Here is a 26,805-nt window from a genome sequence, read left to right on the forward strand (position 1 = left end):
CCACCGTGCCCGGCCTCTATTATTTCTTTATTTTCTTTTTCTTAATAGTTTGCCTTTATTCTCCAACCTTCTTTGGTGTTTTGGCTGTTTTTGTCTTCCTTTTTCATATTTAAAATATTCATTCCTCAAGCCCTGCTCTTCCCATTTTGCTCTATTCCAAACATACACTCTTGCTTTGACAGACCTCTTTGTTTGTCTGCTAATGTTTTTCATGTTCAGTGAAGCAGAAAAGCAAAACATCTTTTAAAAAACAGCACTGCTACATGGCTTGCAGTTTCCAGGGGCTGGTCCACACCACTGTGGGGCTCGCAGTGTTCAGGAATGGATGGCTGAGAGTGAGTCTGTCTTGCCTGACCAACAACCCAGTGCCACAATTGCTTCTTGCTGGCACTAATGAATGTACAATGTACAAAGTTTTCTTCTTACCCAAAAATGTGGATCCCCCAAGCACAAAAAAGAGAACAGTCTTCCTTTCCATAATAGTTCCAGAAAGAGGACTAATTTCTCTGAAAAATCATTTTAGATAAAACTTCTAGTTTTAACATTTTAAAACAGGAGTTAGGGGCTCAGCAAGAGAAATTACCCTGACCCACATAAACCTGAACTGGTTTATCTTCCTCTCTTCAGTTTATACAAATATTTTTCCATTTTAAAATAATTTAAGAAAATCCACTGCCTGATATATTTTATGACTACTTTTTCACCTCTTAAATTAACTTCTATATCCTGAGTTGCTATTTGATCAAGGTAACCCTTCAGGAGCATAAAGCCTGAGTGCTTCTCAAACTTCGGCGACAATAAAAATCACCTAGAAAACTTGTTAAAGCACACACTCACAGATTCCATTGTTGCAGAGAAGTAACTGTCTCTCATGGTCCACAGGACTTTCCAATTAAAATTATGTCTTCAAATTAACCTGTAAGCTATTTCATGTTGTGGAAAATTATAATTATTTGTCTGTTAGTAGCTATCCACTAAGATAATATGAAATCTATTGCACTTCCTCTCCCTGGGAATCCACTTTTGCCAGAATTTTATCCTCAAACTAGAGTTTTAGTTATTCCTTCTATTATGTCAGAGCAGAAAAAAATTTCAACTGTTTTCTTATAGAAGCTCCTAACATCACACATTTGAGCTATAGAAGGCTGACATTCTAAAAACTAACAGACAGCAGTTTTGGGCCCATATGAGATACCTGTTCCCTTATTTCTTTCATTTTTTCCAACCTCTTCAGTTTTATGGCATATTCTTGAGCATCTTTTAATCCAAGATCTGTGCAGAGACGAACCAAGAAACGCAGACCTAAATTGTAAAATATATATTTAGGAAAGAATATAGGCACAGTATATTTGTTAAAAGCTCAATAAATCAATGAACTCAGTCTTTTGGGATACAGGTAGGAATGATGCTTACAAACAGTATTTTTCTCCTGAAAAATAATTACACTTTGCAATCTCTGGACCAGGGAGAACTGACTTCCTTGAAAGGAGGTTTAAAGGGTCTCTCTCCATGTGTCCTGTCCTCACGCTGCCAGAACCTAGAAGGAACATGGCACAGGACACTGCTGGCAGAGAACTTAGAAGGCAAATGTAACATTTGTTAATGTTCTATAGCAGTTTCATAAACACATATAAAGAGCTAAAAGAGAGACTAGGCTAAAAAGTGTAGACAGTTTATACATATAATAATCATTACTAATAAATGTTATTACTGTCAGTAAATTCATTTTTAAAATAAGTATTATTCACACTATGTGCAAAGCACTAGGAAGATAAAAAAGATGTATTTTACAGTGGCTGCTCTTACAGTTGACATCAAATATATATAAAATAATCACAATAAAAAGTTTTGTGTTCATCATGTCTTGTATACAATAACAACAACAAAATCTTCGATCACTTTACACATATCACCAGATGACATATTGTTTAGTTCTGCTTGCTATTGGGTCTTATAAAAATGGTATTGTTCTATATACAGTCTCCTGGAATTTGCTTTTTCATTCAAGCTTGTGTTTCTAAAATCAGCAACATTTTAAAAACATGCAGTAGATGCTAAAAAACACAATAATTTTGTCTTTACATTTGTAAGAATGGCCTTTGCCATTTGTGGTCTAAATTACTTTAAAATATTTTTATTATCTCATTTAAAAATAATATTTTCCTTCAATACAACTGCAATGCAGGTCATTATAGAGAATTTGTAAAACATACAAAGGTAAAAAATAAAAAATAAAAGTTACTCATTACTCATCCATCCAGAGACATCAATGTTCATCAGGGATATTGGCCTAAAATTCTCTTTTTTTGTTGTGTCTCTGCCAGGCTTTGGTATCAGGATGGTGCTGGCCTCATAAAATGAGTTAGGGAGGATTCCCTCTTTTTCTACTGATTGGAATAGTTTCAGAAGGAATGGTATCAGCTCCTCTTTGTACCTCTGGTAGAATTCAGCTGTGAATCTGTCTGGTCCTAGACTTTTTTTGGTTGGTAGGCTTTTTATTTTGTGGGTGTCCTTTTTGTTGATGTTGATGCTATTCCTTTCTGTTTTTTGTTTTCCTTCTAACAGACAAGCCCCTCAGCTGCAGGTCTGTTAGAGTTTGCTGGAGGTCTACTCCAGACCCTGTTTACCTGGGTATCACCAGCAGAGGCTGCAGAACAGCAAATATTGCTGCCCGATCCTTCTTCTGGAAGCTTTGTCCCAGAATTAATCATTCTGGCTCTATTAAATATCCTTCAAATACATCTCCCGACATCATCCACCAACATCATCATTGCATTCTGCCTAAATTCCTGCTGTACGATTTAGGTAGGGCATTTGAAAATCTAGCTGTGTCTCATCCAGACTTGCAGCCAACCCTCCTGTTTTCAGAAGCAGCCAGTACCCCTCCCATTTTCTGATGCCTCCAATTCCCAGGATTTCCTGGGGTTCTATATCAAGAATTGTTTTGCTTCTGCTGACTTCTCCACTACCTACGTACCTCTGCAGTTCTTCTAATCTGCTAAGCAGAAAACATTCCTAAAATTATCTCTTTGTTTTTGTACATTTATAATTTTTTTTTTTTTTAAGATGGAGTCTTGCTCTGTCACCTAGGCTGGAGCACACTGGCACGATCTCAGCTCACTGCAACCTCTGCCTCCTGGGTTCAAGCGATTCTCCTGCCTCAGCCTCCCGAGTAGCTGGGATCACAGGCGCCCACCACTACGCCCAGCTAATTTTTTGTATTTTTAGTAGAGACAAGGGTTTCATCATGTTGGTCAGGCTGGTCTTAACTCCTGGCCTCATGATTCGCCTGTCTCAGCCTCCCAAAGTGCTGGGATTACAGGCGTGTGCCACTGCGCCCAGCCGCATTTATAATTTTTATAAACTGTCTTTTTTTGGTTTGTAGTATAAGAAAACACATGTTCAATCTGCTACATTTTCCACAATAGACTACCTTTTGAAATAGACTCTGCATCCCTCTAACTCTGCCCTTACTAATGCTACTGTCTACCTGCGTGCCTGTTCCTGCCTTTCCTTCCTGGTAAAACCCTCCGTACCCTTCAAGGCCACTTCAAATGTTACTTCCTCTGTAAAACCTAATTATGTCAATCGTCCCCTAGTTTGGGCAGAGTTAAGAGCTCCTCTGTATTTTGACAGCACTTTGCACATTTTTCAGTTATCTCATTTATTATCCCATATCAGTTAACTATTTGTGAGTCCTAGGAGGCAGAAATCAAATTGATATATCTGTTGTATCCCCAGCACATAAAAAATAGTTGGTAAAAGTTTTGGGGAACAACTGAATGGATAAAGAAACAAGAAAGTCTTAAAGCTAGTGAACACTCCATTTTTTCAAAAGTATTACTGATAATATATATAATAACAGAACACAAAAATATGTGCTAAACATACTGAAATAAATTTATATGAAGATGGCCCCCAACTTCTCCCTAAGTGCCTATTTAACACATCCTCTTGGACATCGAAGAGGTAGCTCAAACACAACATATCTAAAAAAAGGTTTTGATTTTTCCCTCCAAAAGCTGCTTCTTCCTCAGTGGATGGCAGCTCCATCCTTCCAGCTCCCAGAACTATATTTGTGCAATCACCCTTGACATCCTCTCCCTCATGTCTCACATCTAAATGCCCAGCAAGTGCTGGCACTGATGATACCTTTGATACATATTCAGAATCCATCTTGCCCACCTCCACTGCTAGTCCACCTCCACTCATTAGTCCAAGTGAATACTGTGATTTTGCATTTAGGTACTGCCCACCCCAGCTTATTCTCCACATAGCAGCCAAAACAATCTTTTGATTTGGACCTCAGGTACAGAAGCTTGAGTTAATCACACCTTAGAACCTTTTGAAAACATATGTCAAATTGTATTATTCTTCCACACAAAATCCTCCAATGGCTCATCATCTCCCCAAAAATATAATTTGAAGCCCTGACCTAAGGCCTGTGAAGATCCACAGGTCCTGGCCCACCCACTCTGCCTCTCTCTCCCCATCACATCGTCCATTGTGCTTCGACCACACTGACTTCCACATCATCATGGCTTGCTTCTGTCTATTCTTTCAGGTCTCTGCTCAAATGCTAATTTAACAGAAAGCCGTTCCATGACAACCCTGTCTCAAATACCAGCCCCTCCCATATTCTCTATCTCCTTACCTGCTTTTCTTTCATGGCACTTATAACTACTGACATTATTTGTTTATTGTCTTTTCTCTCCCCACTAGAAACAAGTTCCATGACATCAAGGATTTTGGTCTGTTTTGTTTTCTGCTACATCCACAGTGCTAGAACAATGTCTGGAACAGAATAGTCACTCCACTCCACAATAATTTGTAAATATACAAGCAATTTAAGACCATTAAAGTAGACCAGGTGTGGTGGCTCACGCCTGTAATCCCAGCACTTTGGGAGGCTGAGGCAGGTAGATCATGAGGTCAGGAGTTCAAGACCAGCCTGGCCAAGATGGTGAAACCCCATCCCTACTAAAACTACAAAAATTAGCTGGGCATGGTGGCAGGCACCTGTAATCCCAGCTACTCGGGAAGCTGAGGCAGGAGAATCACTTGAACCTGGACAGCAGAAGTTGCAGTGAGCCGAGATCACACCACTGCACTCTAGCCTGGGTGACAGAGTAAGACTCTGTCTCAAAGTCTCAAAAAAAAAAAAAAAAAAAGACCACAAAGTATTGTAAAAGTTAACAGTATAAAGTAACTTAAAATGTCACACATTATTATATAAATTGCATTTGCATATACATTTATATTAATAACTCATAAGGTAATTTGTACTTTCTGCAAATAAAGATTGGCTTAGGAATTTTTTTTTTTTTTTTAGAGATTTAGAGATGCCCAGGCTGGAGTGCACTGGCACAATCACAGCTCACTGCAGTTTGGAACTCCTGGGTTCAAGTGATCCTTCCGTCTCAGCCTCCCAAGCAGCTGGAACTATAGATGCATGCCACCATGCCCTGATATTTTTTTCATATTTAGAAGAGATGAGGTCTTGCTATGTTTCCCAGGCTGGTCTTGAATTCCTGGGCTCAAGCAATCTTCCGGCCTCAGTGTCCCAAAGTGTAGAGATTACAGACATGAGCCATCACGTACAGTCAGAAACATTTAAAGTAAAAATCATTATTTTTGGTGGATGTTCTCTGAAATTTAGTATATCATCTGTAACTCTGTAAAGCAGGTCAATTTTTGGTGAAGAATATATTTTAAAACTAAATTATCCTGCTAGTTTTATCCAGAAAACTACTCTTCTTAAAACAGCACATTCCATGGGTGTAAATGTTTTTTCTACGACTACAGTTAAGGTAGACTATTGATTACATTTGTTTTGAAAATTAAATAGGCCAAAGTTATTTTAGACACCCCCTATGGCATAGACAGTCATTCATTTGATTCTTAGAGTGACTCATACTCTAAAGAAAAAAACCTGGCCTTCCTTGAAGACATTCCCTTTTCCGGCCCAGTGCAGAGGTGCTATGGTTACTTCAAGAGTTCTCAACTGGCATCAATTTTGCACCCCAAAGGGACACTGGCAATGTCTAGAGACATTTCTGGTTTTCATATCTAGGGGTGAGAGAGCTACTGCTAATCTATTGGACAGAGGCCAGGGATTTTGCCAAACACTCCATAACCCCCTGGATGGCCTCCCACAATGTGGAATTGCACAATCCCAAATGTCAGAGGTGCCAAGGCTGAGAAACTCTTGCCTAGCAGACTTTTGGGTTGCTCCACTTTCAAGAAAAGTTATTACTGCTATCTCTCACTTAATCTCTAAAGCACTAGTTCTCTAATGTGACTGAGATTAAGAATCACATAGAAAGTTCTTTAAAAAGAAATAGGAAAAAACAGATGCCTGTGTCCACTGTAAATCTCAATGAAAATCTTTCTAGGTAGGGCTAGAAATTTGTACTTTAAAAAAGTTCTAGGCCGGGCATGGTGGCTGACACCTGCAATCCTAGCAATTTGGGAGGCTGAAGCAAGAGAATCGCTTGAAGAGTGATTTTGTTTTTAGTAGAGCCCCCGTCTCTACTAAAAACAAAAATAAGCTGGGCGTGGTGGTGTGCGCCTGTAATCCCAGCTACTAGGGACACTGAAGCAGGAGAATCTCTTGAACCCAGGAGGCAGAGGTTGCAGTGAGCCAAGATGGCGCCACTGCACTCCAGCCTAGGTGACAAGAAGAAAACTCCATCCCAAAAAAAAAAAAAAAAATTCTAGAATTCCCATGTAGCCTATTTCCTGACTGGCATTTGTGAAAACTACTGCTGTTAAGTTAATGAGTCTACTTCTAATCAGCATTAGAGAACACCCTGCTCCTACACTCCTACCAAAGACCATAACTGAGCTAACTGCTGTTGAGCTTTTCTAGAAAGCCAAATGGAGAACTATATGAATGAAGAAACACGTCGTACATCTAATCCTTGGCCAACAGAAAACTTGGCTCAGAAAAGATTTGTTTTTACTACATTGTAATGCGTTGTTTTGTGTTCATTGTCATTGAAGAACAAATTTATTTATTTATTTATTTAGAGACAGAAACTCGCTCTATTGGCCAGGCTGGTCTTCAACTCCTGACCTCAGGTGATCTGCCCACCTCAGCCTCCCAAAGCGCTGGGATTACAGGCATGAGCCACCGTGCCCAGCCTTGAAGAACAAATTCTAACATGGTCGTTTCCAGCATATTATTTTATTTGCTACAGGGATGTTATTTAAGAAAGTATCTACTGTATCTTTCAATGATTTTATCTACTGTATCTCTCAATGTCTAAATGGAAGTGAATTAAGAGTTAAAGAGATACTTCTTCCCAATAAATTGCTTTATATTTCCACATAAAACAGTAAAAATTATACAACTGCTTGTAACTTTTATCTTTCCTTTGGCTGCAAGGCTATTCAAGGACAAATTTATAGTTTAGTGAGAACATGTGGCACATGAATGTGCTTACTTTATGTTTTTCTTGATTCTGTTGTTACTGCCATAATACTTCACATTATTACTGTAAGTTGCATCAATCCACTGTGCAACAAGATAGTAAATAAATGAATATCTTCTACAAAGATAACTTTACAACTGAGTAAGCAGCATATTAACATAATGTTTTAAAACTGAAGTAACATTAAAAATTATTTGCGGCCAGGCGCAGTGGCTCACGCCTGTAATCCCAGCATTTTGGGAAGCCAAGGTGGGCAGATCATGAGGTCAGGAGTTTGAGACCAGCCCGGCCAACATAGTAAAACCTGTCTCTACTAAAAATACAAAAATTAGCCAGGCAAGGTGGTGCGCGCCTAGAGTCCCAGCTACTAGGGAGGCTGAGGCAGGAGAATCACTTGAACTTGGGAGGTGGAGGTTGTGGTGAGCCGAGATCACACCACTGCACTCTAGCCTGGGCAACAGAGCAAGACTGTCTAAAAAAAAAATTATTTGCTATTATATCAGCAAGATTCTTAATGTGCTATTTTTATAAACCCTAAAATTATTTTCTCAACCTTTAAAAGTTGTTTACTAAAATGGACAGTTAAAAATGTCTTTCCTATAAAATACTACAGGTTTACAAACTTTGAAAAATCAACCATAGGCCAAAATGCCTTCTTAAAATTCTATAGAACTCTGAAATATGCATTTTTTTAGTATTAAAGAAAATTCTGTGGTATATTTAAATCCATCAAAAATTAGTTATATAAAAATATGTTCTTGCATAGTCAAATTTTCTGATCCTATAAAAATATTTAAAATATGTATCACAAATTATAGGTTGGTATTTACGTATACAATTACTGTAGCAAATGTAATTATATATTAGAGCATAAAATATGAGAACTTATCACTTCAAAGTTACATTATGTAATGCCACTTACATTCGACATTTTCTGGAAATTTTCTGTGAGTATCTTTATAAGTATCTAATGCTTTTTGGTAGTTACCTATAAATAAACAAGAGAAAAATATAACGTATTAGCAAATTGTAGAAACTAACAGGATTCTGAAAAATATTAATTTTAACTGATATACTGGCTATTTAATGGTTTAATACAAAGGTTTCATGTTTTATATACCACTTAATATAACTTTCAGAAGAAAAATGTATAGATAAAATAAATTGAAATAAAGGTTAAAGCAGAAATAAATGGGTGATAGCTGAAATTTAGCTTCTTCCTTTTTTTTTTTTTTTTTTAAAGAGATGAAGTCTCACTCTGTTGCCCAGGCTGGAGTACAGTGGCTATTCACAGGCACAATCATTATGCACTACAGCCTATAAACTCCTGAGCTGAAACAATCCTCCTGGTCTTAGCCTCCAGAGTAGCTGGGACTATAGATGCACACTGAGCCTGGTTCACTTTAAATATTTTAGTGGCAAAAATTAAGATCCATTCAATTTTCTAAAAAAGATTATTCCAGACAAACTGACAAATTTAAAAATAAGTTATATACTTATAGTAATGTCAATGTCATTCATTTAGTTGGAAAATATTTAAGATGTTTTTATAGTTTTTTTGGGCTGGGCGTGGTAGCTCACTTCTTTAATCCCAGCACTTTGGGAGGCTAAGGTGGGTGGACCACTTGAGGCTAGGAGTTTGAGACCAGCCTGGGCAACATGGTGAAAACCCTTCTCTACTAAAAATACAAAAATTAACTGGCCATGGTGGCACACGCCTATAATCCCAGCTACTGGGGAGGCTGATACAGGAGAATCACTTGAAGCCAGGCGGTGGAAGTTGCAGTGAGCTGACATTAGTGCCACTGCAGCCCAGCCTGGGTGACAGAGTAAAACTCTGCCTCAAAATAAATGAATGAATGAATGAATAAATAAATAAACGTTTTTATGTTATATATATATATTTTTGAAATGGAGTCTTGCTCTGTCGCCAGGCTGGAGTGAGTGCAGTGGTGCAATCTCAGCTCACTGCAACCTCCAACCTTCGCCTCCCGGGTTCAAGCGATTCTCCTGCCTCAGCCTCCCGAGTAGCTGGGACTACAGGCGTGCACCACCACGCCCAGCCAATTTTTGTATTTTTAGTAGAGATGGGGTTTCACCATGTTGGCCAGGATGGTCTCGATCTCTTGACCTCGTGATCTGCCCGCCTCAGCCTCCTAAAGTGCTGGAATTACAGGTGTGAGCCACTGTGACTGGCCTTTACAGTTTTTTAAACATTAAAAAGTTTATAGAAAGCAATTTATTTTATAACAAAATAATTTAGCTTCATGTAGCAGTAAAAAATAGGAAAAACGAATTTGGGTCAAAGATCTTTCCTGAAATCTTAGCAAATGAGTTATAAATCTCTCTGGGCCTCTCTCTACAAGAGGGATGAAATAGAGACAGGAAGCATCTGACACAAAGCCAGTTCTCAATGCTGCTGCTTCTAACCTGTACTTCCATAACTGAAGCAGGCTATGTCTTTAAATCATTTAGAATAGTTCATATGTATATATATATATATATATACTTTCTATATGACTGACGTTGAAATGAACATAGGCAATTGAGAACTCGTGTTGATATAAATTGGATGTATATAGTATAGTCATGTTGTATATTCAATAGGAATTACAGATCCCCCCCAAAATGATTTGAGGAATACATTGAGTTATGTATTAAAACATTTCTGATGCCATTCTGAAGGTGCTCACAGAGATAAAGAAGGAAACCTCCCCCGAAACTGGGTGAGAACAAACTGCCAACACTTTCAAAACTTGTGCTTCCCTCTTCCCTTAGATTGAATACTTTCTTTTCCTGGGTCATTTTTATGCTCTACAAGAGGGATTATAAATTTGTTCACATTTCTCTCCCAGCTTGATCTTTGATATTTTATGCATATTATTCACTTCACAGTTAGCCTAAAACTAACAGCATCTCTATCCTTCGGGACGTGTCATCAGCAAGAATTTAATAAAAGCAGTAACAAAAACACAAACCAAGATAGCCAGTGATCTTTGGTATAAAAAAAAATATAGTCACACTTGTCTCAGTGTGAGCTTTTCTCAGGCTTCTCAAGTGTCATAAATTTGGCCGAGCACACAGGACATTTAGAATCAACTGAGTAGAAAATGGAAATATAATGTATACAGTGTGCCTATTTTTTTCTGTGGCTAGAAATAATAAATCTGTTTTTAAGATAAGTATTGGAATACATGATTAATACCCACTTTGTAAGCACAACTTTTTTGTACGTAGTAATTATGGTGTTTTTCATACAATGCTTTAAATATGTACAGTTATAAAAGGTTAGTGTTTTAATAAACAGATATGCAACTGGAACACATTTATATGCATAATTACCTAAAAGGAAAGAAGCAAAGTATCTATAAAATGAATAAAACTAAAGCATTTACCACTTCTTCTGAAACAACTAGCTACCATCAGCTGCCATTTCACTTGTGTAGGCCTATAAAATAAATGAGATGAAATTAGAGATAAAAAAATCTGTGATGCTCAGTTTTATAAAGCTATGTATCTACTATTTTACAATTACTTTCTGACCTTTTGTTAGATCATTATTATTGAGAACAGCAGATATATAATTTCCTTCAGTATTGCCTGTCATATTTATATTAGGACATATAAATTTAAGTGTTCTTCAAAGTTCCTCTAGTTCATACCTTTATTTAGATATTCATATGAGAACCACTTAACCTGTTTGGTTAAAACCCACTGCATTCTACTTTAAACTTAAAGGATCATTACTTTTGCTATAATCTTTTATCATAATACTTACACTTGCTTGCAAATTTAGTACCTGAGAAGCAATTTTTGATCTAGTGTTTGAAGAATCAGGCTTCGACTAAACAGAGAGTAAAAAAAATTCTACCAATCCCTTTTTGTCCATTAAAAAGAAATCAAATTCTTTTCTAAAATAAATAACCAAAACCAGGATTTCTAAATACTTCTGTTAAAAATATCTCAGGATGGCAAGATCTGAAGGAAGAAACACCTAGGGAACAATTTATGCTTGTCTCATTTTTTTTGAATCTCATTTCTAAGTAGAAGCCTGATGGCTTCAAAGAAAACCTCAGTTCCTACTCGATTTGATGGCAAACCTACCTACTGGAATCAGATAGATCTGGCTTTAAATCACAGCCCTGCTACTGGGGCAAGTTACTTAACTTCAAATCCATTGCCTACACGGCCACCCACTGTGATCTAAATAAAATACATATCTAACCACATTACTTCCCTCCTTAAAACCTGTTACCTCCCTTCCACCTACATGCTAAATCCAAGATTCTAACCCAGTTTATCTACTTTCTAGATCTTTTCTGCCTCTCCAACTCATCTCCCACCGTGCCTTGCTTAACATTTCATGTTACAGCAAATTCACACAGGAGCACGGACTTCCCTGTATCCCCTGCATTTGCTAGACTTCTGGCTTTTGTATACACCACCACGTCTGCTTAGAGGCTCATTCCAACCTCTTTACTCTCTGCTAATGCCACATGGATAGACTGTTCCATATGCTCTCCTAACACCCTAGAATCACTTAGCGTTGCATTTACCATGTGGTATTATTATCTATGTTTCTGAATACATTACCTTCCTTCCTCTATAAAGATAAGTATCATGACTTCTAATACTGTCAATCTAGCCTGTTTTTGAACTTTAAATGAATACAATCATATAGTATGTAACTTTTTTTCTTTTTTTTTCAGACAGGGTCCCAGTCTGTCGCCCAGATTGAAGTGCAGTGGCATGATCTCAGCTCACTGCAACCTCCCCTTCCCAGGCTCAGCCTCCCAAGTAGCTGGGACCACTGGCACACACTGCCATGGCAGGCTAGTTTTTTTTTTTTTTTTTAAAGAGATTTTTACCGTGTTGCCCAGGCTAGTTTCAAACTCTTGAGGTCAAGTGATCCGCCTGTCTCATCCTCCCAAAGTGCTGGAATATAGGCATGAGCCACTGCACCTGGCAGTATGTATCCTTTTATTTTATTAAGAGCTGAATTACTGAGATAGTCTTCATATACCATACAATTTACCCACTTAAAGGACACAATACAATGGTTTTAGTGTATTAATTCTTTAAAATTATGATAAAACATATACAACATAACATTTGCCAAAATTTACCATTCTTAGGTGTACAATTCAGTGGCAGTTATCACATTCACAATGTTGTGCAACCATCACCACTATCTATTTCCAAAACATTTTATGACACCAAACAGAAACCCTCTGCAACCATTAAACAGTAACTCTTAATTCCCTTCCCCACAATCCCCAATAACTTCTGATCTACTTTCTAGCTCTATAAATTTGCCCATTTTAGACACTTCATGTAAGTGGAGTATTTGTTCTTTTGTGTCTGGCTTCTTTCACTTAGCTAATGTTTTCAAAGTCCTTCCATGTTGTAGCATGTAACAGAACTTCCTTTTTATAGTGGAATAATATTCCATTTTATGTATATACTGTGGTCCCCCCTTATCAGTGGTGGATATGTTCCAAGATCACCAGTGGATACCTGAAACTACAAATACTACTGAACCCTATATATACCATGTTTTTTTCCTATACAAACATAGCTATGATAAAGTTCTATTTATACCTTAGGCATGGTAAGAGGTTAATAATAATAACTAATAAAATAAAACAATATACTATAATAGAATTATGTAGATGTGGTCTCTGTCTCTCTCAAAATGTCTTATTGTACTTTACTGAGGGTAACTGAAACCATGGACAGCAAAACATTATATAAAGGTGGACTACTGTACCATGTTTTGTTTATTCATTGTTGATGGATACCTGGGTTGTTTCTACCTTTTGGCTACTATAAATAATGCTGAGGCTACTTTTGACTATTGTAAATTGAAAGCTGAGGCTCAAAATTATGGGCTCAAAATTACATGTTTGTATAGGTATCTGTTTGAGCCTCAGCTTTCAATTCCTTTGGGTATATACTTACTATACACTGAAAACTATACAACATTGTTGAAATAAATTAAAGAAGACATAGATGGAGAGGCATGTGTGTGCTTGAATTGAAAGACTTAATATTTTTAAGAAAACAATACTACTCAAAGTGATCTATAACATCAATGCAATCCTATCAAAATCCCAATGGTGTTTTTGCAAAAATAGGAAAACTCACCCTAATATTCATTTGGAATCTCAAGGAACCCTGAATAGCCAAAACAATTTGAAAAAGAACAAAGTTGAAGAACTCATACTTCCTGATTTTAAAATTTGCTTTAATGCTACAATAATTGAAACAGTGTGGTACTACTGCAGAAGGACAGATATATACACCAACAGAATAGAATCTAGAATCCAGAAATAAATCCTCATATATATGGTAAATTGATTTCCAACAAAGGTGCCAAAAGGTGCCAAGACCACTCAATGGAAAAGGGACAGTCTCTTGCCTTCATGGCTAAATTAATCCCTGATTATTTTATTCTTTTTGATACCACTGCAAATGGAATTTTTTTCTCAATTTCCTTTTTGGGTTTTTCATTGCGAATACATAGAAATACAACTAGTTTTGTGGGTTAATTTTGTATCCTGCAACTTTGTTGAATTCGTTTATTATATCTAAGATTTTTATGTGGATTCCTTAGGGATTTCTACATATAAGATCATGTCATCTGTGAACAAGGTTAATTTTTATTTCATCTCTTCCAATGTAGATGCCTTTTATTTCTTTTTCTTGCCTACCTGCTCTGGCTAGAACTTCCAGTACCATGTTGATCAGAAGCAGTGTAAGTGGACATCCTTGTTTCTGATCTTAAGAAAGAAAGCTTTTGGTCTTTCACCATTCAGTATCCTGTTAGCTGTGAGTTTCCATACAATACTTTATCATGTTAAGGAAGTTCTTTCTATTCCTGATTTGAGTATTTTTATCACAAAGGGGTGTTGAATTTTGTCATACGCCTTTTCCGCATTAATTGAGATGATCACGTGGGTTTTTTCTTCATTCTATTAATGTGAAGTATTAAATTGACTGATCTTCATATGTTGAACTATCCTTGCATTCTGGGAGTAAATTCCACTTGCGAATGATGTACTTCTTTTAATATGTGGCTAAATTTGGTTTGCTAGTATTTTGTTGAGTATTTTTGCATTTACATTCACAAAAGATATTGGTCTGTAGTTTTCTTGTAGTGTCTTTGTTTGCCTTTGGGATAAGGATAATGCTGGCCTCATTGACTGAGTTAGGAAGTGTTTACCTTCTCTTCAATGTTTAGGAGAGTTTGAAAAAAATGGTGTGAATTTTTCTTGAAATGTCTGGCAGAATTCACCAGTGAATCCATGTAGCCCATGGCTTTTCTTTCTTGGAATATTTTTTATTACTGATTTAATTTCCTTACTGGTTATTAAGTATATGCAGATTTTTTATTTCTTCTTGAGTTAGGCTTGGTTGATTGTGTTTCTACAAATTTGACCATTTTATCTAGGTTATCTAATTTAAGGCAAAGTTGTTTTCTTATAACTTTTTATTTATGTAAAATTGGTAGTGAGGCCTCTACTTGCATTTCTAATCTTAGTAATTAAGTCTTCTTTTTTTTGTTAGTCCTTCTAGCTAGAGATTTGTCAATTTTGTTGAGCTTTTCAAAGAATCAATTTTTGGTTTTGTTGATTTTCTCTACAGCTTTTCGGTTCTCTATTTTATTTATCTCTGCTCTAACCTTTATTATTTCCTTCCTGCTGCTATCTTTGGGTTTAAAGTGCTCTTCTTTTTCTAATTCCTTAAGGTGTTTAGTTAGGTTACTAACTTGGGATTTTTCTACTTCTTTAATGTATTTACAGATATAAATTTCCCTCTTAGGGACGCTTTTGCAGCATCTTGTAAGTTTTATTACATTGTGTTTCATTTTCACTTGTCTCAGTTATTTTCTAACTTCCCTGGTGATTTCATATTTGATCCACTAGTTAAGAGTGTGTTCTTTAATTCCACATACTTGTGAATTTTCCAGTTTTCCTTCTGTTATTAATTTCTAGTTTCATTATATTATGACAGAAAAAGATAATTTGTATGACTTCAATCTTTTCAATTTATTAAGTTGTGGCTCCTGTTGTTGGGTTCAGTGTCTTGTGTATGACTGTTAGGTCTACCTGGTTTATACATTGCTTAAGTCTTTATGTTCTTATTTATCTTCTGTGTGAGGTTCACAGACGGTAACACACATTTTTGAAAGTTTAATACTTGACTATTGTAAATTGAGACAATGTCTCAAACTAATATTGAGGTCTATATCACCCTTTAATTATATCAATTTTTGCTTCATATATTTTGGGGCTCCTCTGTTGGGTTTTTAAGTGTTGTACATTCTTGCAGTAATGAACCTTTTACCAATATATAGCATCATTGTTTGGCCCTTGTAACCTTTTGTGACTTAAAGCCTGTGTTGTCTGACAATAATAAAGCCTCCCAGCTCTCTGCTGGTTACCATTAATATTTGTTTGGAATATCTTTTTCAATCCTTTTCCCTTCAACCTCTTTTGTGTCCTTGTATCTAAAGTGCACCTCTTGTAGACAGTATATAAATAGACCCTGATTTTCTTATTCAATCTGCTAAGTTTTTCTTTTAATGGGAAAGTTTAATACATTTATATTTAATGTGATTATTGACACAGAAGGATTTGCTTCTGCTATCTATTTGTTTTCTGCATGTGTTATATGTTTTTTCTTCCTCAATTCTTCCATTACTACCCTTTTTTGGTATTTTGTTGATTTTTTTTAGTGTACTATTTCGATTTTTAGTTATTTTCCTAATACTTTTTTATAGTGTACTATTTGATTTTTTAGTTATTTTCCTAATGATTACCTTGAGTATTATAATTAACATCTGAAACTTATAACAATCTCACTTGAACAATAAAAACTTATTTTATTTTATTTATTTATTTATTTATTTATTGAGACGGAGTCTTGCTCTTTCACCCAGGCTGGAGTGTAGTGGTGCAATCTCTGCTCACTGCAACCTCCGCCTCCCGGGTTCAAGTGATTCTCACGCCTCAGCCTCCTGAGTAGCTGGGACTATAGGCGCCTGCCACCACACTCAGCTAATTTCTGTATTTTTAGTAGAGACAGAGCTTTGCCATGATGGCCAGGCTGGTCTTGAAGTCCTGACCTCAGGTGATCGCCTGCCTGGGCCTCCAAAGTGCTGGGATTACAGGTATGAGCCATCACGCTTGGCCAAGATACAGAATCCTTGGTTGACAGTTTGTGTTTTGTTTGTTTGTTTGCTTTTAAATTTCAGGACTTTAACTGTATCATTCCATTGCTTTCTGGCCTCCAAGGTTTCTGGTGAGAAATCTACTAATAATCTTACTTAGGGTCCCTGTATGTGATGAGCCACTTTTCTCTTGTTGCTGTTGAGATTCTCTCTTTGTTTTTGGACAGTTTGATCATAAGGTGTCTCATTGTGGATCTTTTAGGGTTTTTCCTACATAGAATTCACTGGCCTGTGCAGACTTCTGGATTCATGTCTTTCCTCAAATGTGGGAAGTATGGCAATAATTTCTTCAAATAGTCTCTCTCCTCCCTTTCCCTCTCTCTTCCCCTTCTGGAATTCCCATAATGCATATATTGGTCCACTTGATGGTGTCTTATAATAATCATCATCACAATCAATATTAAAGAACATTACCTAATGCTGCTCAAGAATGGAATTACATTAAGTGGACCAGTCAGAACTAGGATTTCTTGATACTTTAAGACATGATTTATGAATGTAAAGAAAATAAAAAACAACAGTTTATGCTTAAACCAATTGCCAAAACATCATATTATTAAGAACCATAAAAATCTAAGAGATACAGCAAGGCAAGGAGTTTCTACAGTAAAGAAATTTAATTTATCCTTGCGATAGTCATTGTGCACATGTACCCTAAAGCTTAAAGTATAATAATAATAAAAAAATAAATAATAAAAAAAGAAATTTAATTTAATTCAACTATATGCCAAGTTGACATGTAAAGAATATTTAAAGAATACGTAAAGAACTATGTGACATAAGAACTAATACTCTCACTTCTCAAAAAGCCTACATTTTTATTGTAGAGGTAGAACTTACAAAACAAATCAAAGCTTAGCATGTAAAAAAGAGAAAATGTGAAAATTAAGATATATGGTATAGAAAACAAATGCTCAAAAGAGATGTAATATAATGAATATATATTGGATAAGTTTCTGTCACTGAGAAGGAGATAACAGCAGGTGCAAGTGGAAGTAAGTTTATAGAAAACTAGGGAGAGAAATGTTAGGAAGGTTTCTAAAAAAGGCTTCTATATTCTGGGAAACTGAGGCATAAAATACACAGGGGAACTGAAGAGATTAGAGAAACAGGAGGGAGAGAAATACTTAAGACTGATGAGTAGTGCTCATATCACACAGATTTGTGTGGCATCAATTCACCTGGTTACATAATTTACCTCTGACAGTGCTTCACAGCTTGTGTAAAGGAACGGAATCAATGGCTGGAATAACCTAAGAACTGAAATCTCTTGGAATAAATGGGGTAGTAAAGCAAGAGAGAGAGAAAAAAAAACAGGAATGTTAACAAGAAAGGGAAAAGATGTGACCAATTAAGCAATCTAGTATGGATAAGCTCAGAATTAAAGTCAGGGGGCTGAGACTGCAAGATAAGGGGAAGGTCAAGAACGGAGGTCTCAATATCACCAAAGAAAAATGCACTGGAAAATAGGGAGTATGGAAGTTGGAAAGATAAGAGGTTATGTTCAGACAGCTGGCTATTGTAACTTAAGATTTTATTGGTGTAGGCTGGGCGTGGTGTCTCACGCCTGTAATCCCAGCACTTTGGGAGGCTGAGGCGAATGGATCACTTGAGGTCAGGAGTTCAAGACCAGCCTCACCAACATGGTGAAACCCCGTTTCTACTAAAACAAAAACAAAAACAAAAACAAAAATTAGCCGGGTGCAGTGGCATGTGCCTGTAATCCCAGCTACTCTGGAGGCTGAGGCAGAAGAATCGCTTAAACCTGGGAAGCAGAGGTTGCAGTGAGCCGGGATCACACCACTGCACTCCAGCCTGGGTGACAAAGTAAGACTCCATCCTCTATCTCAAAAAAAAAAAAAGAAAAAGATTTTATTGGTGTAAATGTGTTAGTGATAATCACAATCAGATGAGTCAGGTGACTGAACTACAGAGAGGGTAAAGATCAATGGAGTTAGGGAGGTCAAAACTTGTGGGACTAGAATAGTGATGGAAAGAAAAGGAAGAATATAAGCTAGACTAGGTAAGGGACTGACTGTTAATCAACATCTGACATTTACAAACACGAGTTAAAAAAGGAACAGTGGCGGACTGAGCCTCAAAGAAGGAAGGGTCTTGCGTGAGCTAATGGCTAATGTTAGAGTAGTATTAAGCGTAATTAAAAAGCTTACGGTGTGTTACTGAAATAGCTTTAATCTTAAAGATATAATTAAACTAAAACTATCTCCTCATCCTTGGTAATTAATTTTATAATTCTCAAAAAAAATTTATGTGAAATAAATATCACAAAAATGAATTGCCTAATACAAATTCCAAACAGAAATCATTTCACTTATTAGGCATTTCTTTATCATTCAAATTATTCTAAGGGGCATTTGATCTTAAAATTCAATATGGCCAAATACAAGGCAGAAGATGATGTATTCCAATTATTTCTGAATTGTTTTGAATCAGATATGTATAACACATTCTGATATGAACTTAAAGACATTGAAAACATTTTAATTTTTAATATATATCAATTATAAATTGAAACCAACAAAACTGTCTTGTATTAAGACTCTTTTAGAGATGAAACTTTGTCCTAGTACTGAGATAGTCATTTTCTGATTGATAAAGAAACAATAATTGTTTGCTGAGGTGTGAGTAAGAAAAATACGGCCAGGCGCGGTGGCTCACGCCTGTAATCCCAGCACTTTGGGAGGCCGAGACGGGCGGATCACGAGGTCAGGAGATTGAGACCATCCTGGCTAACACAGTGAAACCCTGTCTCTACTAAACATACAAAAAATTAGCCGGGCGCGGTGGCAGGCACCTGTAGTCCCAGCTACTCAGGAGGCTGAGGCAGGAGAATGGCGTGAACCCGGGAGGCGGAGCTTGCAGTGAGCCGAGGTTGCGCCACTGCACTCCAGCCTGGGCGACAGAGTGAGACTCTGTCTCAAAAAAAAAAAAAAAAAAAAGAAAAATACATAAAGCAAAGTATCTTAAAGAGGATATTTAAAAAATTCTATGCAAAGGGAAATATATTTATCACAATAAAGACCAAATAAAAGGGAATAAAATATAAAATAAAAATAATTTGGCTGGGTGTGGTGGCTCATGCCTGTAATCCCAGCACTTTGGGAGGCTCAGGCAGGTGGGTCACCTGAGGTCAGGAGTTCGAGACCAGCCTGGCCAACATGGTGAAACCCTGTCTTTACTAAAATACAAAAAATTAGCCAGGTGTGGTGGCGCGTGCCTATAATCCCAGCTACTCAGGAGCCTGAGGCAGGAGAATCACTTGAAGCCAGGAGGCGGAGGTTGCAGTGAGCCGAGATCGCGCCATTGCACTCCAACCTGGGCAACAAGAGCGAAACTCCATCTCAAACAAATAACAAACAAACAAACAAAAATAATTTATGAATGTCCATCAACATCTGTTCTTGAATTTACTAGGTCTATCAGATACTAATTCTAGGGATTAAAAAAACTCAAGACATGACATTAACTAAACATAAAATCCTAATGATTACTTACTGTATAAGAGAAGCTCTTTCAAAGTACTGAATAGCTTTTTCCCAAAATTGGGTGTCAATGTAATAGGCTCCAAGCCACTCAATGACTTCAATATTACAAGGAAAATACCTATATGACTGTAAAAAAAAAATATGGAATGTAACAATACAACTTCAATGGCAACATATAATTTACTTCTTGAATACTTTACCTATTGAATAAATTTATCCAATATGAAATTTCTTAATAAAGGAGTATTAGCTGTCCTAAATACTTTGTAAATTCTGAAACTATATAATATTTAGAAAACCTAAACTTTGCTTGACATACTTTTCAATTATCTATAAATACTTTTGATATAACAATATATGAGCTGAGTCCAATTTAAATATTTAAAAGAATAAAAGAGATGGAAATCGTGCCTCAAGAGAAAAATGAATTTGTACCTCTTTTTATTATTAATATTATTAATTATTATTATTTTAAGACAGTCTCGCTCTGTCGCCCAGCCTGGAATGTAGTAAATGCGATCTTGGCTCACTATAACCTCTGCCTCCCGGGTTCAGGCAATTCTTGTGCCTTAGTCTCCTGAGTAGCTAGGATTACAGGCATGCCACAACCACACTTGGCTAATTTTTGTATTTTTAGTAGAGAGAGGGTTTCCTCATGTTGGGCAGGCTGGTCACATACTCCTGGCCTCAAGTAATCTGCCTTCCTTGGCCTCCCAAAGTGCTGGGATTAAAGGTATGGGCCACGAGGCCTGTCCTTTTATTATTATTATTTGTAGAGATGGGGTCTTCTTATGTTGCCTAGGCTGTTCTTGATCTCTTGGTCTTAAGCAATCCTCTCACTTTGGTCTTCCAAAGTGCTGGGATTACAGACGTGAGCCACCATGCCCAACCCTATTTCATTTTTTCATTAAAACAAGTAAAAAACTAACTTCAGGCCTGGAGTGGTGGTAATCCCAGCACTTTGGGAGGCTGAGGCAGGCAGATCACCTGAGGTCAGGAGTTCGAGACTGGCCTGGCCAACATGGCGAAACGCCCCTCTACTAAAAATACAAAAATTAGCTGGGCATGGTGGTAGGCGCCAGTAATCCCAGCTACTCGGGAGGCTGAGGCAAGAGAATTGCTTAAACCCAGGAGGAGGAGGCTGCAGTGAGCCAAGACTGCACCACTGTGCAGCAGCCTGGGCGACAGAGCAAGACTCTATCTCAAAACAAAACAAAAACTAACTTCATTTTCCAAGAATGCCTTATTTTAAATAAATCATTTTAAAACTGGTAAGATCTTCTAAAATTTTAAAGCCTTGCTGCCTTCTTTATAACAATTCATAAAATGCTAAAACACAAAATTAAGATAACACACCTACCTCATAGTAATACTGAAAAGCTTGAGATTTATCTCCTTCACGATCGTATAATTCTCCTAGTTTAGATAAAACTTGAGGATCAGTTGGAATAACACTGACCACCTGCATTAGCCATTCAATAGCTTGACTGGGATTTTCCATTAATTCATATCTTATGCAATGTCAGTTAAGGAAAACATGTTTTCTAAATTCATTAATCAATAAGCAAACTTAAAAAACATTACAGAAACAATATTTCTTAGCCTACAGTAATGTGCTATTGTATACTGTTTCCTCTGCATATCTCAGGGGTGGAGATGGAATGCAGCAGTACCGTGGAGGTAACATTCTTGCTCCCTTTTCCTTCATTACTATCCACTAAGATCAACTCCCAAATTTCTGGTAGAATTATTCAAAGTATTATTCAAAAATTGTCCTTAATAAAAATGTCCTGAATGGTGCATCCAGTTATTCTCTTTCTTAACATGTTCAGCATATTAAGGGAATTATTTTCATGTGTTTTTCCTGTGAGTTTTCCCTAATTAGATTATAAACCCAAGGACAGTGGTTTTTTTTGTAGCTTCCTTTTAGTACCTACTAAGTCTTCTGTGTATATACAAATAATTTATTCATATCAATACTTTTTGACTAATTACTAATTATTTTGTACATATTAGATATCTCAGTGAAATGAAAATATTCCAATTCAAAGTTTATTGAAAAAGAAGCATTGTTTTCAATGGTGACAAGAGTGATACCAGAAGATCTACTGTTTTTAATGATGACAAGTGTGATACCACAAGAAAAAAAGATAAGAAAATGTACTCAAACAGTCTCAAATACATCAATTGCTTGAATGGATCCAAGCTGATCATGAACTGAGTAGTAAAAGATAATGACACTGGCAGTTTCAGAGAAATTAAATGAACAAAACAGAACAAAAAGACTAACAGGAGTAACTATGATGCTATCTGCTCTAAAACAAATTTATTTATTTATTTTAATTTTTTTTGAGATAGTCTAGCTCTGCACCTAGGCTGGAGTGCCGTGGCACTATCATGGCTCACTGCAACCTCTGCCTCCCAAGTTCAAGTGATTCTCCTGCCTCAGCCTCTGGAGTAACTGGGATTACACGTGCCTGCGACAACACCCGGCTAATTTTTGTATTTTTAGTAGAGACGGGGTTTCACCATGATGGCCAGGCTGGTCTTGAACTCCTGACCTCAAATGATCCGCCTGCCTCGGCCTCCCAAAGTGCTGGGATTACAGGTGTGAGCCACTGTGCCTGGCCTAAAACTAAAATTTTTAAATAAAATTCTTTATCAAAAGTACAGCAGATAGTACTTAAAATTATTAATGGTACACCTCACAACATATAAAATTTTCTAAACGTATTTGTATAAAATTTAAACCAAGATAACAGTAAGCTGACAATCTACCTAAGATGTTTAACTCTTCCCAATGTTGTGGCCAAAGCTTACTAAAATAAGGAGAGAAATTAAAGTGCTTTTCAAATAGCATGAAAAGCATTAAAAACATTAACACATTTCTGCTTTTCTAACCAAGAGCAGGGCTTATTAAGAAAGCTAAGTGTTGTGGAAGAAACTGATATGACGGCAGCATTTTGTAGTTCTACATTCCCCTGAGTTTGAAACCTAATATTGATACACATAGTATACATTTAATAAATGACTATTAAATGAACAGAATGAATGAGTCCATATGAAGAATTACATAATTTTAGAGGGTAACAGTCTTTGGAGACCTCATTATATCTACAGGCCACCTAAAAAAATAAGAAAAATTATCGAAACTGAAGCAATAGTAATCAGTAATAAACAGTATTTTATTTAGTAAGTTAGTGCTTCAATGATACCCTACAAGCTTCAGAATTAATACAATGTTCTAAAGCACCAAACTGACTTTCAATGAATGGCTTATATGGACCCAAAATGTCCTAATTACTTCAGTTATTTTCAAAATTTAATAAATAATAGTTTTAACCATTAATTCCTCTTTCAATGCAAATTACATTTTAAGATAGGATTACTCAAATGATATTTTTTATCACATGATAATCTGCTAGTTAGATTATCCTCATCACTTACTTCAAATATTATCCTCATCAATTACTTTATTAGTTAAACTTATTTAATAATTGATCTTCAATCACCAATTGAGAGAATTAATAACTGTCCCTAAGTTTTTCAAATAAGATACATATTTGCTATCTGGTAAAGAACTTCGGCACTGTTTCGCAGGATTGCATGAAGTTTCAGGAAACAGTCCAAAGCCTCATCTAGCCGATTTAGTTTCTCATAGGTAAGGCCTTAAAAAAAGAAGAAAAAAAAGAAAACCTGTAAACATCATTATTGGTATTAATTTATTTAACATAACAGAATAAATCTCAAAATATATGTAAATATTTATCCAGAAGAGAAAATGAAGATGAACTCAGGTTTTTGTTTTTTGATACAGCGTCTCACTCCTGCTGCCCACACTGGAGTGTAGTGGCGCAAACATGGCTCACAGCAGCCTCGACCTCCCAGGCTCAGGTGATTCCTCCCACCTCAGCCTCTCAAGTAGCTAGGATTATATGCACGTGCTACCACACCCAGCTAATTTTTTGTATTTTTAGTAGAGATGGGATTTTGCCGTGTCGCTCAGGCTGGTCTGGAACTCCTGGCCTCAAGAGATCCACCTGCCTCAGCCTCCCAAAGTGCTGGGATTACAGGTATGAGCCACCACACCCGGCCAACTGAGGATTTTTTTAAAGAATAATGTTAGGGTGGGGATTCTCCACTGGCAGATACCAAAAGATGCTACAAAGCTTCAGTGATTTTAAAAGTGTGGTGGAGGGCAGGAATAGACAAACAGACTAATAGAACAGAATAAATAGTTCAGAAATGCACTCAATTATAGTTTAAAGACATTTAAAATCAGTGGGGAGGAAAGTGCTAGTAATAAGTGGTGCCAGAACAACTGACTATACATTAATTTCTATTTATTTATTTATTTATTTATTTTTGAGATGGAGTCTACTCTGTCGCCCAGGCTGGAGTGCAGTGGCATGATCTAGGCTCACTGCAAGCTCCGCCTCCCAGGTTCACGCCATTCTCCTGCCTCAGCCTCCTGAGTAGCTGGGACTACAGGCGCCCTCCACCACGCCTGGCTAATTTTTTGTATTTTTAGTAGAGACGGGGTTTCACTGTGTTAGCCAGGATGGTCTCGATCTCCTGACCTCATGATCCGCCCGCCTTGGCCTCCCAAAGTGCTGGGATTACAGGCGTGAGCCACTGCACCCAGCCATTAATTTTTTTAAATGTAGGTTCATATTTCACAAAAAATGAACTCAAAATTTTGAAACTCAACAGAAAACACAAAGCTATAAGAAGAGTATGAAAAGAAAATACAGAAAAATGATTTATGATCTTGAGGTAAGAAGGGCTTCATAAAGCAATAAACAAATGAATAAAGCAATAACCACAATTTTTTAAAAAGACAAATTTGGCCAGGTGTGGTGACTCATGCCTGTAATCCCATCACTTTGGGAGGCCGAGGCAGGTGGATTACTTGAGGTCAGGAGTTCAAGACCAGCCTGGCAAAGATGGTGAAACCCTGTCTCTACTAAAAATGCAAAAAATTAAGACGGGCGTAGTGGAGCGCACCTGTGGTTCCAGCTACTTGCAAGGCTACGGCAGGAGAATCACTTGAACCTGGAGGGCGGAGGTTGCAGTGAGCTGAGATCATGCCACTGCACCCCAGCCTAGACGACAGAGCAAGACTGAGTCTCAAAAAAAAAAAAAAAAGACAAATTTTACTATATCAATAATAAAACAATTCTTTGATAAAATAAATTAGAAACAAAGTTAAAATAGAAGCAATTGGGAAAGGAGAAATATTTAATAGTTACAAAGCAAATAAATAAGGATATATCTAGGAAGCCTTACATGAAGACCTTTGTGCCTCTCTTCAATGCTCTCTTCCCAGATACCCAAGTGGTCATGGCCTCCCTTCCTTCTATGACTTGAAACATACATTCTCAATGAGGCTCTCCCAGACTCCACCTAAAATGGCTAATTCCTTCTTGCCTCCCCTATTCTTCAAGGTTGGCAGTAGGCCTTCCCTCCTCCTTCAGGCAGGAGATTAAAGTCTTTTCTAGGAGGAAAGATCCAATTGACTTATGGGCAGGTCTCCAACTAAACAGACCAGACCAGACAGATGCCCTACAGCAGAGTGCCAACCCATCAATCTCTCTCATGGACTTAAGAGACTCCACTCAGTTTTTAGCCACAAACTCCTGAATACCAGGAGACAGCCCAAAATCATTAGACATCTAAGGAAAGTCGATAACATGGAAAAGACAATAAAATAAGCAAACCAAAGAAAGCAAAAAATATCAAGGCAGGGAGAAGAAAACTTCAGAAGAAACGTTATTAATAATTCAAGAGACAAGACCCAGTACTGCATGGACATGTGTTTGCAATACTGCAAATTCATGCCCGGGGTGATGATGCCCAATTCAGGCAACCACTGAAAGGCAGGGAAGAGAATGTGATGGTGGTGAGACTTCATGGCTTGTAATATTCGGCTTATTAAAAACAAAATCTGAAGTAAAGATGGCAAAATGTGAAAATGTGTTAAACTGGGGTGATAGGTACATGGGTATTTATTTCTTGTGTGTACTTTTGTGCATGTTTGAAATTGTTCATAATTAAAAAGAAAGCAAATGGGATTTTTTCCCATCTATCAACTTGGCAAAAGTTAAAAAGAATGATAATATCCAGTATTAGCAGAAATTTGGGAAATTAGTATTATACACTGTGATGGAAAAGCCTTTTTGGAGGGCAATATGGCAAGCCTGATCCAAATTTTTCATGTGCATAGCTTCTGAATCATTAATTCCATTTAAAATAATCTATAATCTGAGAGGCAGTAGTCTTCAATTTTCTGTTAGAAGGAAGTCAACTCCTCCTCCTAATGTGTTAGAGCTCTTTAAGCAAAACAAAACAAAAACAAATACAAAGCAAATAAGTAATTTAAAAAGCAATTTCCCCTTGTTTCACTTACCAATATTATAAAGTGCTTCAGTACAAGAAGAATCATTTCTTAGAGCCTCTTTATAGAATTCAGCGGCCTTCTCATAATCACCATTTGCAAAAACTGTATTCCCTTTATTAGTAAGAGCTGCTGGATTGTATCTATCAGAGTTCACAGCTATATCTGCATAGCTGCTGGCTTGTGCAAAATCCTTTCCCTAAGTAAAATATATATACAAATTATTTGAAT

The 26,805-nt window shown here is 36.8% G+C and overlaps 1 protein-coding gene across 3 annotated transcripts in view; it reads right to left on the minus strand.

The window, feature by feature from the left end:
* IFT88 (intraflagellar transport 88) overlaps positions 1–26,805 on the minus strand; it is a 126,390-nt gene that overhangs the window by 20,149 nt on the left and 79,436 nt on the right. For all 3 annotated transcript variants that reach the window (XM_003279164.4, XM_003279166.4, XM_030813268.1), the window contains 7 exons: positions 26,587–26,773; positions 23,737–23,845; positions 21,538–21,688; positions 20,188–20,303; positions 10,832–10,884; positions 8,359–8,424; positions 1,196–1,302 (listed from right to left, as the gene is read on the minus strand). In XM_003279164.4, coding sequence (XP_003279212.1) covers positions 1,196–1,302; positions 8,359–8,424; positions 10,832–10,884; positions 20,188–20,303; positions 21,538–21,688; positions 23,737–23,845; positions 26,587–26,773 — 789 coding nt within the window. The remainder of the gene's footprint in view (positions 1–1,195; positions 1,303–8,358; positions 8,425–10,831; positions 10,885–20,187; positions 20,304–21,537; positions 21,689–23,736; positions 23,846–26,586; positions 26,774–26,805) is intronic.

The sequence above is a fragment of the Nomascus leucogenys genome, chromosome 5 (assembly GCF_006542625.1).
Source record: "Nomascus leucogenys isolate Asia chromosome 5, Asia_NLE_v1, whole genome shotgun sequence".
Classification (NCBI taxonomy): Eukaryota; Metazoa; Chordata; class Mammalia; order Primates; family Hylobatidae; genus Nomascus; species Nomascus leucogenys.